We start from the raw sequence: 15,478 nt of genomic DNA, 5'->3' as shown, positions 1-15,478 counted from the left end.
ATATATCCTCCACTCTATAGCAAAAGAAACAATCCTTCAAGTCCCAATCTTACCTGAGAATTGTTAGTTTGAAGTTTGAATTATAAGACAGTAACCAAATTTCAAGGGTAGATGACATCATTAAGTGATTTGTGTTTACCATCGGAACCCTCAGGTTATATTCGCTCGATTACAGTTGGGTTCATTAGTAGGCGTGGGGTGGATTTTGTGTTGTTTTGATGTTTGTTTTGGAAGAATTAAGAGCTAGGTTTGAGTGAAATTTGACATGGGTTCCATGTTCTGCCCTTGACCTGAGGTGGGTTTGGAGTCAATTCCCCGCGCTGCCCTTGACCTGAGGTGGGTTTGGGTCTCTGCACTGCCGTTGACCTGAGGTGATTTTGGGTCTCTGCACTGCCCTTGACCTGAGGTGGGTTTGGGTCTCTGCACTGCCCTTGACTTGAAGTGGGTTTAGGTCTCTGCACTGCCCTTGACCAGAGGTGGGTTTGGGTCTCTGCACTGCCCTTGACCTGAGGTGGGTTTGGGTCTCTGCACTGCCCTTGACCTGAGGTGGGTTTGGGTCTCTGCGCTGCACTGACCAGAGGTGGGTGTGGGTCTCTGCACTGCCCTTGACCAGAGGTGGGTGTGGGTCTCTGCACTGCACTGACCAGAGGTGGGTGTGGGTCTCTGCACTGCCCTTGACCTGAGGTGCGTTTGGGTCTCTGCACTGCCCTTGACCTGAGGTGGGTTTGGGTCTCTGCACTGCCCTTGACCTGAGGTGGGTTTGGAGTCAATTCCCCGCGCTGCCATTGACCTGAGGTGATTTTGGGTCTCTGCACTGCCCTTGACCTGAAGTGGGTTTAGGTCTCTGCACTGCCCTTGACCAGAGGTGGGTTTGGGTCTCTGCACTGCCATTGACCTGAGGTGGGTTTGGGTCTCTGCACTGCCCTTGACCTGAGGTGGGTTTGGGTCTCTGCGCTGCACTGACCAGAGGTGGGTGTGGGTCTCTGCACTGCCCTTGACCAGAGGTGGGTGTGGGTCTCTGCGCTGCCCTTGACCAGAGGTGGGTTTGGGTCTCTGCGCTGCACTGACCAGAGGTGGGTGTGGGTCTCTGCACTGCCCTTGACCTGAGGTGGGTTTGGGTCTCTGCGCTGCCCTTGACCTGAGGTGGGTTTGGGTCTCTGCACTGCCCTTGACCTGAGGTGGGTGTGGGTCTCTGCACTGCCCTTGACCTGAGGTGAGTGTGGGTCTCTGCGCTGCACTGACCAGAGGTGGGTTTCGGTCTCTGCACTGCCCTTGACCTGAGGTGGGTGTGGGTCTCTGCACTGCCTTTGACCTGAGGTGGGTTTCGGTCTCTGCACTGCCCTTGACCTGAGGTGGGTTTGGGTCTCTCCACTGCCCTTGACCTGAGGTGGGTTTGGGTCTCTGCACTGCCCTTGACCTGAGGTGGGTTTGGGTCTCTGCACTGCCCTTGACCTGAGGTGGGTTTGGGTCTCTGCACTGCCCTTGACCTGAGGTGGGTTTGGGTCTCTGCGCTGCGCTTGACCTGAGGTGGGTTTGGGTCTCTGCACTGCCCCTTGACCTGAGGTGGGTTTGGGTCTCTGCACTGCCCTTGACCTGAGGTGGGTTTTGGTCTCTGCGCTGCCCCTTGGCCAGAGGTGGGTTTGGGTCTTTGCACTGCCCCTTGACCAGAGGTGGGTTTGGGTCTCTGCACTGCCCCTTGACCAGAGGTGGGTTTGGGTCTCTGCGCTGCCCCTTGACCAGAGGTGGGTTTGGGTCTCTGCACTGCCCTTGACCTGAGGTGGGTTTGGGTCTCTGCGCTGCCCTTGACCTGAGGTGGGTTTGGGTCTCTGCACTGCCCTTGACCTGAGGTGGGTTTGGGTCTCTGCGCTGCCCTTGACCTGAGGTGGGTTTGGGTCTCTGCACTGCCCTTGACCTGAGGTGGGTTTTGGTCTCTGCGCTGCCCCTTGACCAGTGGTGGGTTTGGGTCTCTGCACTGCCCCTTGACCAGAGGTGGGTTTGGGTCTCTGCACTGCCCCTTGACCAGAGGTGGGTTTGGGTCTCTGCACTGCCCCTTGACCAGAGGTGGGTTTGGGTCTCTGCACTTCCCCTTGACCAGAGGTGGGTTTGGGTCTCTGCACTGCCCCTTGACCAGAGGTGGGTTTGGGTCTCTGCACTGCCCTTGACCAGAGGTGGGTGTGGGTCTCTGCGCTGCCCTTGACCTGAGGTGGGTGTGGGTCTCTGCACTGCCCTTGACCTGAGGTGGGTTTGGGTCTCTGCGCCGCCCTTGACCTGAGGTGGGTTTGGGTCTCTGCGCTGCACTGACCAGAGGTGGGTGTGGGTCTCTGCACTGCCCTTGACCTGAGGTGGGTGTGGGTCTCTGCGCTGCCCTTGACCTGAGGTGGGTGTGGGTCTCTGCACTGCCCTTGACCTGAGGTGGGTTTGGGTCTCTGCGCTGCACTGACCAGAGGTGGGTGTGGGTCTCTGCACTGCCCTTGACCTGAGGTGGGTGTGGGTCTCTGCACTGCCCTTGACCAGAGGTGGGTTTGGGTCTCTCCGCTGCACTGACCAGAGGTGGGTTTGGGTCTCTGCACTGCCCTTGACCTGAGGTGGGTTTGGGTCTCTGCGCTGCCCTTGACCAGAGGTGGGTTTGGGTCTCTGCACTGCCCTTGACCTGAGGTGGGTTTGGGTCTCTGCACTGCCCTTGACCTGAGGTGGGTTTGGGTCTCTGCGCTGCCCCTTGACCAGAGGTTGGTTTGGGTCTCTCCGCTGCACTGACCAGAGGTGGGTTTGGGTCTCTGCACTGCCCTTGACCTGAGGTGGGTTTGGGTCTCTGCGCTGCCCTTGACCAGAGGTGGGTTTGGGTCTCTGCACTGCCCTTGACCTGAGGTGGGTTTGGGTCTCTGCACTGCCCTTGACCTGAGGTGGGTTTGGGTCTCTGCGCTGCCCCTTGACCAGAGGTGGGTTTGGGTCTTTGCACTGCCCCTTGACCTGAGGTGGGTGTGGGTCTCTGCACTGCCCTTGACCAGAGGTGGGTTTGGGTCTCTCCGCTGCACTGACCAGAGGTGGGTTTGGGTCTCTGCACTGCCCTTGACCTGAGGTGGGTTTGGGTCTCTGCACTGCCCTTGACCTGAGGTGGGTTTGGGTCTCTGCGCTGCACTGACCAGAGGTGGGTTTGGGTCTCTGCACTGCCCTTGACCTGAGGTGGGTTTGGGTCTCTCCGCTGCACTGACCAGAGGTGGGTTTGGGTCTCTGCACTGCCCTTGACCTGAGGTGGGTTTGGGTCTCTGCGCTGCCCTTGACCAGAGGTGGGTTTGGGTCTCTGCACTGCCCTTGACCTGAGGTGGGTTTGGGTCTCTGCACTGCCCTTGACCTGAGGTGGGTTTGGGTCTCTGCGCTGCCCTTGACCAGAGGTGGGTTTGGGTCTCTGCACTGCCCTTGACCTGAGGTGGGTTTGGGTCTCTGCACTGCACTGACCAGAGGTGGGTTTGGGTCTCTGCACTGCACTGACCAGAGGTGGGTTTGGGTCTCTGCACTGCCCTTGACCAGAGGTGGGTTTGGGTCTCTCCGCTGCACTGACCAGAGGTGGGTTTGGGTCTCTGCACTGCCCTTGACCTGAGGTGGGTTTGGGTCTCTGCACTGCCCTTGACCTGAGGTGGGTTTGGGTCTCTGCGCTGCACTGACCAGAGGTGGGTTTGGGTCTCTGCACTGCCCTTGACCTGAGGTGGGTTTGGGTCTCTCCGCTGCACTGACCAGAGGTGGGTTTGGGTCTCTGCACTGCCCTTGACCTGAGGTGGGTTTGGGTCTCTGCGCTGCCCTTGACCAGAGGTGGGTTTGGGTCTCTGCACTGCCCTTGACCTGAGGTGGGTTTGGGTCTCTGCACTGCCCTTGACCTGAGGTGGGTTTGGGTCTCTGCGCTGCCCTTGACCAGAGGTGGGTTTGGGTCTCTGCACTGCCCTTGACCTGAGGTGGGTTTGGGTCTCTGCACTGCACTGACCAGAGGTGGGTTTGGGTCTCTGCACTGCACTGACCAGAGGTGGGTTTGGGTCTCTGCACTGCCCTTGACCTGAGGTGGGTTTGGGTCTCTGCGCTGCACTGACCGCTTGCGCCCGGCAGGCGGCTCCTGCTGGAAGAACCAGCGACTCGTTGCTTGGCAACCAACACAACACTTCCGGTCTCCAAACTTCGCGGGTTCAGGCACCGAATTCAAGGGAAAACGTCCCTGGAAACCGGGGAGAATCGGCGGAGATCGGGGCGCCCTCCTCCCCCCAATGGTGAGTGCTGTTTGCTGAGGGTCCGGAGAGCCCGAAGCCCAGGAATGTCCCAGTGAAGCGGCCCCTGGGTCAGGAGGGTCATCACTGTGGGTTTCACCATATATTTAAGGTGGAGAAACTTTAACGTTTTATTTATTCGTAAAATAAACCCACATCCATAAGACCATAAGAGATAGGAGCAGCATTCGGCCGCTCGACCCTGCTCCCCCATTTGGTGAGATCGTGGCTGATCTGATTTTTACCTCATCCACGCTAAAGAATCATTTTATATCCATGTGGCGCTGGTTCAAAGGCGATATCTTTAAACATTAAAAACATTAAGAACATAAGAAATAGGCCCCTCGAGCCTGCTCTGCCATTCAATCAGATCATGGCTGATCTTTGACCTCAACTCTACTTTCCTGCCCGATCCCCATATCCCTTGATTCTGCTACAGTCTAAAAATCTGTCTCTCAGCCTTGAACGACTCAGCATCCAGAGCCCTCTCGAGTAGAGAGTTCCAAATATTCACGACCCTCTGAGTGAAGAAATTCCTCCTCATCTCAGTCCTAAATGGCCGACCCCTTATCCTGCAACTGTGCCCCCGAGATCTAGACTCTCCAGCCAGAGAAAACAGCCTCTCAGCATCTACCCTGTCAAGCCCTCTCAGAATCTTATATTTTTCAATGAGATCACCTCTCATTCTTTTTAACTCGAGAGTATAGGCCCATTCTACTCAACTTCTCCTCATAGGACAACTCTCTCATCCCAGGAATCAATCTAGTGAACCTTCATTGCACCGCCTTTAAAGCAAGTATATCCTTCCCTAGGTAAGGAGACCAAAACTGTATATAGTACTCCAGGTGTGGTCTCACAAAAGCCTTGTACAATTGCAGCAAGACTTCCTTACTCTTGTACTCCAACCCCCTTGCATTAAAGGCCAACATACCATTTACCTTCCCAATTGCTTGCTGCACCTGCATGTTAACTTTCTGCGTTTCTTGTATAAGGACACCCAAATCCCTCTGAACACCAACATTTAATAGTTTCTCACCATTTAAAAAATATTCTGTTTTTTTATTCTTCCTACCAAAGTGAATAACCTCTCATTTCCCCACATTATACTCCATCTGCCACCTTCTAGCCCAATCACTTAACCTATCCATATCCCTTTACAAACTCTTTGTGTCCTCCTCACAGTTTACTTTCCCACCTAGCTTTGTAGTGTCAGCAAACTTGGATACATTACACTCTGTTCCTTCATCTAAGTCATTAATATAGATTGTAAACAGCTGAGACCCAAACACCGATCCTTGCGGCACCCCACTAGTTACAGCCTGCCAACCTGGAAAAGACCCGTTTATTCCTACTCTCTGTTTTCTGTCCGTTAACCAATCCTCTATCCATGCTAATATATTACCCCCAACCTCATGAATCCTTATCTTGTGAAACAATCTTTTGTGTGGCACGTTATCAAGTGCCTTTTGAAAATCCAAATATACTACATCCACTGGTTCCCCTTTATCTACCCTGCTGGTTACATCCTCAAAAAACTCTAATAGATTTGTCAAACACTATTTCCCTTTCATAAAACCATGTTGACTCTGCATAATCATATTATGATTTTCTGAGTGCCACGTCCTTAATAATGGATTCCAGCATTTTCCTGACGACTGATGTTGGGCTAACTGGCCTGTAGTTCCGTTTTCTCTCTTCCCTCCTTTCTTGAATAGCGATGTTACATTTGCTACCTTCCAATCTGCTGGGACCGTTCTAGAATCTAGAGAATTCTGGAAGATCAAAACCAATGCATCCATTATCTCTGCAGCCATCTCTCTTAGAACCCTAGGATTTGGGCCATCAGGTTCAGGGGATTTGTCAGCTTTTAGTCCCATTAATTCCTCTAGTACTTTTTCTTCACTAATCTTAATTACTTTAAGTTCCTCCATCTCATTAGACCCTTGGTTCCCCACTATTTCTAGTATCATTTTTGTGTCTTCTACTGTGAAGACAGATACAAAATATTTGTTTTACGTCTCTGCCATTTTCTTATTCCCCATTATAATTTCTCCTGTCTCAGCCTCTAAGGGACCCATGTTTACTTTAACTACACTCTTCCTTTTTACATACTTGTAGAAGCTCTTACAATCTGTTTTTATATTTCTTGCTAGTTTACTCTCATATCCTACTTTTGCCCTCTTTATCAATTTTTTGCTCATCCTTTGCTGGTTTCTAAAACTCTCCCAATCCTCAGGCTTACTACTCTTCTTGGCAACATTATAAGCCTCTTCTTTTAGTCTAATACTATCCTTAATTTCTTTAGTTAGCCACGGATGGATCACTTTTCCTGTGCAGTTTTTATTCCTCAATGGAATGTATATTCGTTGAGAATTCTGAAATTTTTAATTGCTTGCCATTGCTTATCTACCATCATATCTTTTAATTTAATTTCCCAATCAACTATAGCCAACATGCCCCTCATATCTATGTAATTGGCTTTGTTTAAGTTTAAGACTCTAGTTTCGGACTTAAGCACGTCACTCTCAAACTCATTGTGAAATTCTATCATATTATGATCACTCTTCCCCAGAGGATCCCTTACTATGAGATTACTAATTAACCCTGTCTCATTACACAAGACAAAATCTAAAATAGCCTATTCCCTGGTTGGTTCCACGATGTATCGTTCTAGGAAACTGTCTCGAATGCATTCCATGAACTCGTCCTTCAAACTACTTTTGCCAGTTTGATTTGCCCAGTCCATATGGAGATTAACGTCCCCCACAATTATTGCATTACCCTTGTTACAAGCTTCTCTTATTTATTGATTGATACTCTGTCCAACAATATAACTACTGTTAGGGGGCCTATAAACCACTCCCACAAGTGTTTTCTGCCCCTTGTTATTTCATATCTCCACCCATACTGATTCTACTTCCTGATCTTCTGAGCCAAGATCCTTTCTCACCACTGTCTTTATGTCATCCTTTATTATCAGGGCTATCCCCCGTTCCTTTTCCATTTTGTCTGTCTTTTTGAAAAGTCAAGTACCCTGGAATATTTAGTTCCCAACCTTGGTCACCTTGCAACCATGTCTCAGTAATGGCTATTAGATCATTAGGCCATTTATCTCTATTTGTGCCATTAATTCATCTATCTTGTTACGAATGCTTTGTGCATTCAGATAAAGCGGCTTTAATTTTTACTTTTTACTATTTTTCCCTGATTTGACCTTATTCACTGATGCACTATTACTGTTAAACTCTCTGTCCCTTCCTCACATACTCTGCTTATCTTTACACAAATCGCTACACTGCTCTATGTCCTTGACTTTTCTCTTTAGATTTATAAATTTACCCTTACCTGAACCCTCCCCCGCCACTCTGTCTTTATGAAGTGGTATTAAGTGTCAGTAAGTCTGTTTTAAGATCAAACAGGTTTTGTACACTCTGGATTGGAGTTGGGAATGGAAACTAATCGTTGTCATTCTGAAATTGGCAGGTAGCAGTGGCCCAAAATGAATTACCCTCTCTCTCCTCATGGGGAAGCATCTGCCCTCAGCTCAGAGACCCCTACAGTACAAAAGAAAGAATTTGCATTTATATAGCGCTTCTCACTATCTCTTTTTTTTATTCGTTCATGGGATGTGGGCGTCGCTGGCGAGGCCAGCATTTATTGCCCATCCCTAATTGCCCTTGAGAAGGTGGTGGTGAGCCGCCTTCTTGAACCGCTGCAGTCCGTATGGTGAAAGTTCTCCCAGTGCTGTTAGGTAGGGAGTTCCAGGATTTTGACCCAGCGACGATGAAGGAACTGCGATATATTTCCAAGTCGGGATGGTGTGTGACTTGGAGGAGAACGTGCAGGTGGTGTTCTCAGAACGTCCCAAAGCGCTTCACAGCCAATGGTGTACTTTTTGAAGTGTAGCCACTGTTGTAATGTAAACTTTCAATAGAGATGTTTGAGAATTACAGGCACAAGCTTGTGTCATGTTGTTGTGTGGTGCAACGCCTTGTGACTCTTTGTTGAAGCTGGTTTTTGAATGATATTGGTAGAGGCTTCAAAGATGGGAAGTGGAGACCAAAAAAAAAGACAGGGGAGTTGCCCTTTAAAATGTCTTTTAAATCATGAACCCATGTAAGCTTTTGTTTATAATTGCCAGATTAAAGGGATTTTCTAGGCAGCATGGAGGTGCTGAATATTAGCAGGCCACAGAACCGCCAAGGATACAGGTGTGAGTTCTGTTCCATTTAGTTTCCCATCGGAAGCTTGTTGGACAGAGATATGGTGAACGGAGCATGCAAGGTCACAGTTGGGGTTAGTAGGTTATGAAATCACAGGAAAGAATCATGGCTGTTGGCAGTCAGCTTTAAAGGTACTGATGGTCTCCTGGGAACAGGTCACGTATCTGCAGAAGTCAGGCAAAGAAAGGGATTAAAAATATAATGGTAAAGAAGGAATCTTATCCGAAAATACTTTGTAAAATAAAAAGTTAGAAAAAAAACTGGTGTTCACACCACATGGTGACATCAGTTCAGTGACATGACACCTGTCCATCACTGTCCAGCAAGACAAGCTCTCGGTGCAACAATATTAAACTGGATAATTTTCTATGATTAGATAACCAGGTTTGTACAAGAACTCCAAATGGCATCTGGCCACTTTATATAGCACCACTTTGTACTCTATTCCTCTCCTACTACAACCTATTAGCGATATTGTTTGGTTTTAAATATTAATTATGTTTAATTTATTTATATAAGATTATTTTAACATATTAAACTGTGCTTTCTGATTTGTTTGACACTACAAAGGTGGAGGAAGGATATAATGTCTTATTTTACACTTACGTGATTAAGAAGATTGATCATTTGATCAGTAGTCATCAGCCTGCAAAGCCATGCAATCCAAGGCTTACTTGTTACTGGAAAGGGAATATATTCAACTTCAAGAAGCTAGACTCTTTGTAAGTAAGTCTTAATGGTTTACTATATTAGTTGATCTTCCATAACAGGAAAGGCTGCACTTTCACAACGTCTGCTTTGCCTCATTTTTCTCCCTCAAAATTGTCACATGAAATTTGCGGGTCAGAACAAAGTCATTTGATCCCCTTTTGATTGACCTCATCTGTCACTTTCCTACCACTTTACCATTTGGATTGCCATATTTTGTCAACTTGATTTCCTGTAACTGTTTCTGTTTGTCTCCCACTCTAGAATTATTTTTGTTTCCTTCTCTATCTTTCAGTTTCTCTTTCTTTATATCTCTCATAGAGGGTTAAATTGGATAAGCCCTGAAAACGAGCGCGGTCCACAATTAACCTGCGCCCTTTCGTTGCGCTGCAGACAGGACGTTAAATTGGTGCTGCCTGCTGATTACCATGCAATCAGCATTACCTGTGCTGTTCATTGGCTACACGCATCAGCAGGGGGCCCGATACCACGAGTGGCTAGCGCTACTTAAAGGTAGTCTGCACCTCTTAAAGGGGAGGTGCATAGTGGCTGCTGGAAGTGGTGTCAGGAAGTGAATTGATTTTGAAGAATTTTGTCAAGATGGCTCAACCTGTGAGAGAGCGTGCATCAAGTTTTTCTGATAATTCACTGGAGGCCTTGGTGCAAGAGAAGGAGAGACATCTTGTATCCGCAGTGGGGCAGGAGGCCCTCGAGACATATGTTCAGGAGGCAGTGGGAGGAAGTAGCAGCAGAGGCCAATGGCATTAGCATAGCTCCAAGAACATGGATGCAGTGCAAGAAGAAGTTTAATGATCTAACACGAGTTGTCACTGTGAGTGAGTTCAATCTTCATGTGGCATATCATACCAACTGCATCACCAGCCTCATCCACTGCTCCACACACTGCATCCCTATCACCCACCTACCAACAATCTCTATCATTCAGTACGCAACCGTTCAATTCATAGGCTTTATCTCACCCTCACACACTTAGCACTGTTGCAAGCCTCACACACACTGGCAGCTATTCAACCATGACAACCACATCACCCAAACATATTGCAGGCACTCATTCACACACTTCCCTGTTTCTTGCAGGATAAGGTGATGCATAACAGGAGGCAGCACCAAAAAAATGGAGGAGGACAAGCACACCTACATGTTTTAACCCGCATGAAGGAAACAGTGCTGGCCATCATGGCAAGGGGCAACGCTGAGGCCGTGGCCACTGGTGGCTCTGGAGGGATCGATGAGGAGAGTCTCTGCATACCCAATCCTCCTTTCCTCATCCCACATCTCCCTCATCCCACAATCTCTTCTGACTCACGTGCTGCAGATGGTGTAAGCACGGACTTCTTACTTTCTCCTCTCCCCTCACCCTCAACCCAACCCTTGTCCCTTTTTCATTTCAGATACCACAAGTGCGCAGGAGACAGAGCGGAGGGGAGGGGAAAGGATACCACAGATGTGAGCTCGTTGGAGGGCGAGGCCGCACACTAGTTCTGCTTCAGAGGATTCAGATGAGGACTTTGATGGTCCAGGCTACAGAAGGTGGCTGATAGCCGTACACAACCAAATGCTAGGTGCACTGGAAAGCCTGCGCGCAGTGTCAGGGAGCGTGGTGGACTCCAGCTCCAACTTGGCATAGGACTTTGCGCAGAGCTTGGAGCCCATTCTTTCTAACATGGAATAGGTGGTCACCTCCATCAGCACACCTGTGGAACCCACCATGATTCAGTGTCTGATGACCGATGTCACAGCTTCCATTGCAGCACAAACAGCTTCCATCAAAGGTCTGATTGCTGCCTTGGAAGCTCAGACTGCTGCCATCGTGGCTCCAGGTACCACTGATGAAAGGGGCTTAACAGCAGTCCAGTGATCTGTTCTCCAACAGATCACCAGGATTGCTGAGGCACTGCCCTGGGAGAGTGGCAGTGGCTTCATGGAACAGGAACCTGCTGGCCTCTCTCAGGATGACAGCTGCCACCCTTACCACTCTGCCAGTGCCCTTGCTGTTGCCTGTCAACCAACCGGTCCAGACTGTTGCAGCCCAGGCTGAGATGGTGAGGTCTGAAGCCAGGCCCTGAGCTGCTCGAGATCGTCCTCCAAGGCAACCTGCAGTTTCCTCAATTGAAGGTCAGCTTTCCACCTCCCAAGCTCCAGCCACTGAAGAAGCACCTCGTAGGAGCACTAGGAAAGGTAAAGGCACTCGGAAGACAGGCACTAAGGAAACGCACAAGGGTAAATAATCTCATTTTGTATGCATTATTTAATGGCTCATTTTCGGCTGGTGCGGACACGATGAGCCAAATGGCCTCCCTCTGTGCCGTAAATTTTCTATGATTCTATGATAAATTTGGGTTTGAATTTGCATTTGGTGGTGGTTTTTATTTCTGCAGTGAACTGAGGGAGGATTCAATATGTATTATCAGAAAGAGGACAATGTAATGGTCAATGATAGAGGAAAGGTAAGGAGTGTGGGACTGTTGGTGAATAAGGAGACATAGTTGAGGTTACTGGTATAATTCATGAATAATCTGATCACATAGAGTCCTGGCAACGTTGCAGCCTCTCTTCCTCTTCCTCCTCCTCTTCCTCATGCCCCTGCTCCTCAGCTTCTCGCCTCATAGAAGGCATCAAAAAGCTTTGTATAACTCTATGACTCTATAGGCTACGGACCAAATGCTGGAATATGGGATTAGAGTAGACAGGGCTTGATGGCCGGCGCGGACACGATGGGCCGAAGGGCCTCTATCCGTGCTGTATAACTCTCTATGACTCTCTATAATGGCCAGGTTATGCAGCGTGCAGCATGCTACCTCAAATCTCGATATCCACTCAGCTGAATACTACAGTGTTCCTCCAGAGCAGTCCAGGCAATGGAAGTGTTGCTTGAGGACGCCGATGGTGTGCTCTATAATGTTCCTTGTGGCAACCTGGCTCTCATTGTAGGCCTGCTGTGTGCGTGGTTCCTGACCGGAGTTGTGAGCCATGTCATGAGGGGATAACCTTTGTCGCCCAGCAGCCAGCCTTTCACTTGCCGTGCTGGTTCAAATACAGGTGGAACAGAGGACTGCTGCAGAATGAAAGAATCATGATTGCTGCCAGGTTAGCAGGCATTCACCTGCATGATGCGCTGCCTGTGGTCACACATTGAGGGGAGTGGAATCCCTTTCTGTTAATGAATATGGCTGAGTTCAGATGAGGAGCATGCAAGGCAATGTGCGTGCAATCAATGGCACTCTGCACCACGGGGAAGCCTGTAATCCATGCAAAACCTCATGCTCGCTCTTCCTGCTTGTCTCTGGCAAGAGGGAATGAGATGAATGTGTTTCTCATTGTATAGAAAGCCTCAGTGACTTCTCTTATACAACAGTGCACTGCAAACTGCGAGATGTTGCTTATATCTCCAGCAGCAGCCTGAAAGGAGCTAGAAGGATAAAAAATTAAGAGCCATGGTCAACTTGACAGCCACATGCAATGCTGTCCTTGCCCTGCTTTGAGGCTGCAGCAGATGACAGATTTCAGTGTCACCTTTTTTGTAAACCGAAGATGTCTCATGCACTGGTCATCACTGAAGTTGAGGTAAGAGAATTGGTCCCTGAAGAGCCTTCGTGAATATAGCCTCCTGATGAGTACCCTCCTCCTCCTCTTCCTCCTCCTCCTGCTCTTCTAGCAGCTTGTCCTGCTCTGTGTGGACTCTCTTCTTTCTCCCAATCATGTTCAATGCCCAGAGGAAGCCTTACCAGGCCACCCATGTCTGGAAGCAACTTTTTTCAGCACAATATTTTAGGTGACACAAAAAGTACAGCAAGACCAGCCAGACCACTCTCTGAGGAGTACTTACTGAAACTTTAGTCAAGTGTAGGAAACCTCCAAAAATGCATACAATTGCACCACAAGCCAAAAGAAATAATCCAGCAACTAACCTGGAAGTACTTCATGATCCCTTTAAATAGCGCTGGTGGGGGGGTCCTTTATGCCGTTTAACTTCGCGTTCAGCTGTGCGAGGTTAAGACAATTGGCTGGAGTGTGGAGTTGCAAAATGGCTGCAGTGGCTTCAAATCAGCGTTGCTCACTGATTCGCGGCATCATCTCCCTGCTCTGAATGCTACCAGCGGTCGTTGGGCGCATGCGCGCAAACCCCTTTACCAAGATGGCGTCCCGCGCACTTCCCGTTGGAAACGTGTGCGCATCTCGGACCCATTTTCGAGTCTAGTTGGCCGGGTAGCACCTAAAAAACGGGCGCCACATGACCCAATTTAACCCCCATAGTTTCTTTCATTGTTGGCTCTGTTTGTCTGTAATCTTGTTCCTATTCTTTCTTGGCCTGTTTCCATAGGTCTTTCCTTCCCTCTGCTCCCTCTCTACTCTATCTCTGCCACCCTATCATTACGCCTCATACACCTTCTCTTTGTCTTTGTATCTCCCACTCTGTCTTGCACGCACAATCTTTCAGTCAGATGATGAATAATGTAAATGATTTTGTGCTTGTTGCTATTTTTTTGAATTGGTTGCATTTTAGTGAATAAAAAATTTGAGCCAATCCATCCAATATGGAAATAATTGTTTGTTGACTGGCTCAGTGAAATTTACATCAGTGAGCATTCTTTGTATGAAATTTGAGCAATCAGATGCTTTGTGCCATACAGACACATAGAACTCATTTTCCCATGTTTTACAGATATGGACTGGACACAAAACATTTACTGATACAGATAAACTAATGCATAAATTTAACTGATAAACAGGAATTTCAAGGTTTACAAGGAAATTTGTTTTCCTCCCTTTACCCTTTGCTTTCCTGAAGGCAATGATTCATGTTAAGGTACAGTTGTGTGGGTGGTAGCTACCCTCCAATACCTTGTCCAAGTGGTGAGTCTTCACGGGTGAGCCAGGACAGTAAGTATTGGCAGGTTATTTTACCATGGAAGGCATCACAACTGAGCCCAATCTGTCCTCACTCAACATCCATGTGCGTGGGTCACTGGATGTTGAGTGGAAACTGGAGGTGGGGGAATGAATCCAAATAAATGAGTGTCTTTGAATAATACAATATACTTTTATACAACTGTAGGGCATTTCCGTGTCCCCTGTCAGAGAAGATCTGTTGGAGTGGGTGGCCACCATACAAGGATTGAAAGATTCTCTCTGGGAAGGTAAACGATGAACTAAACTTCATTCATTTATTATTTCTGAAAATTCATGTATGGTAGAGAGCAAAAAGCATTACGTTTTCAACATCAACATATGTTGTCTATTAATAATTTAAATGAAAAGTCCACAATGAAAAGCCTGGACGTCTGTTTCAGATCTTCGGCTGTTCCATAATTACCCAGCATTTCTTCCTGTCTGTGTAGAGTTTTCAGTTCTAATAAATCTGAGCTTTTTCACATCCTCTGTTTTCTTTCATTTTTTTGTAATTGATAAATGAGATGGTAAATTCACAAAGCATCGTTTTGGAGCTAAATGGGTGACAGATGGTTCGAAATTGCAAAGGAAATTCCATTCTGAAGGAAACAATTTTAACAATTAATTATGAGTTTTTATTGTTTTCTGCACATATCATCATTATTTTTGCCATTTTTTCCTCCTTGTTTTTCTACCAATTTTCTCCCTTGCCCTTCTCCTGTCCTGAAGTCATTGACTTCTTGCTGGAGTATAGTTCCACAGACAATGGTTATCACCTGCACCTTACCTAAAGGGCGAGACAGCCATCCACCGGGACAACACCACTGAGCCTGATCCTCCCCTATCTTGATGTCTCTCCCCCCTCTCTCTCTCTCTCCTCCTTCTCACTTCACTTCCCCACTTCCCCTCCCCCTCTCACCCTCCCCCTCTCACCCTCCCCTCACCCTCTCACCCGCCCCCTCTCACCCGCCCCTCTCACCCGCCCCCTCTCACCCGCCCCCTCTCACCCGCCCCCTCTCACCCGCCCCTCCCCCTTCTCCTCCCATCCCCCCCTTCTCCTCCCATCTCCCCCTTTCTCCCCCCCTCCCCCCTTCTCCTCCCCTCCCCCCCTTCTCCTCCCCTCCCCCCTTCTCCTCCCCTCCCCCCTTCTCCTCCCCTCCCCCCTTCTCCTCCCCTCCCCCTTCTCCTCCCCTCCCCCCCTTCTCCTCCCCTCCTTCTCCTCCCCTCCCCTCCCCCTCTCACCCTCCTCTCCGCCTCCCCTCCCCTTCTCCTCCCCTGCCCTCCCCCTTCTCCTCCCCTCCCCTCCCCTTCTCCTCCCCTCCCCCTTCTCCTCCCCTCCCCTCCCCCTCTCCTCCCCTCCCCTCCCCCTTCTCCTCCCCTCCCCCTTCA

The 15,478-nt window shown here is 48.9% G+C and overlaps 1 protein-coding gene across 1 annotated transcript in view; it reads left to right on the top strand.

Annotated features, from left to right (window-relative positions):
• Positions 1-4,171: 4,171 nt before the first annotated feature.
• Positions 4,172-15,478, top strand: part of LOC137325020 (ubiquitin-conjugating enzyme E2 U-like) — a 76,797-nt gene continuing 65,490 nt past the window's right edge. The window contains exons 1-3 of the mRNA XM_067989721.1: positions 4,172-4,250; positions 9,041-9,192; positions 14,256-14,337. Coding sequence (XP_067845822.1) covers positions 9,127-9,192; positions 14,256-14,337 — 148 coding nt within the window. The 5' untranslated portion in view covers positions 4,172-4,250; positions 9,041-9,126. The remainder of the gene's footprint in view (positions 4,251-9,040; positions 9,193-14,255; positions 14,338-15,478) is intronic.

The sequence above is a fragment of the Heptranchias perlo genome, chromosome 9 (assembly GCF_035084215.1).
Source record: "Heptranchias perlo isolate sHepPer1 chromosome 9, sHepPer1.hap1, whole genome shotgun sequence".
NCBI lineage: Eukaryota > Metazoa > Chordata > Chondrichthyes > Hexanchiformes > Hexanchidae > Heptranchias > Heptranchias perlo.
The sequence above is the reverse complement of the archived record's forward strand: the minus strand, read 5'-3'. Positions and strand labels throughout refer to the sequence as shown.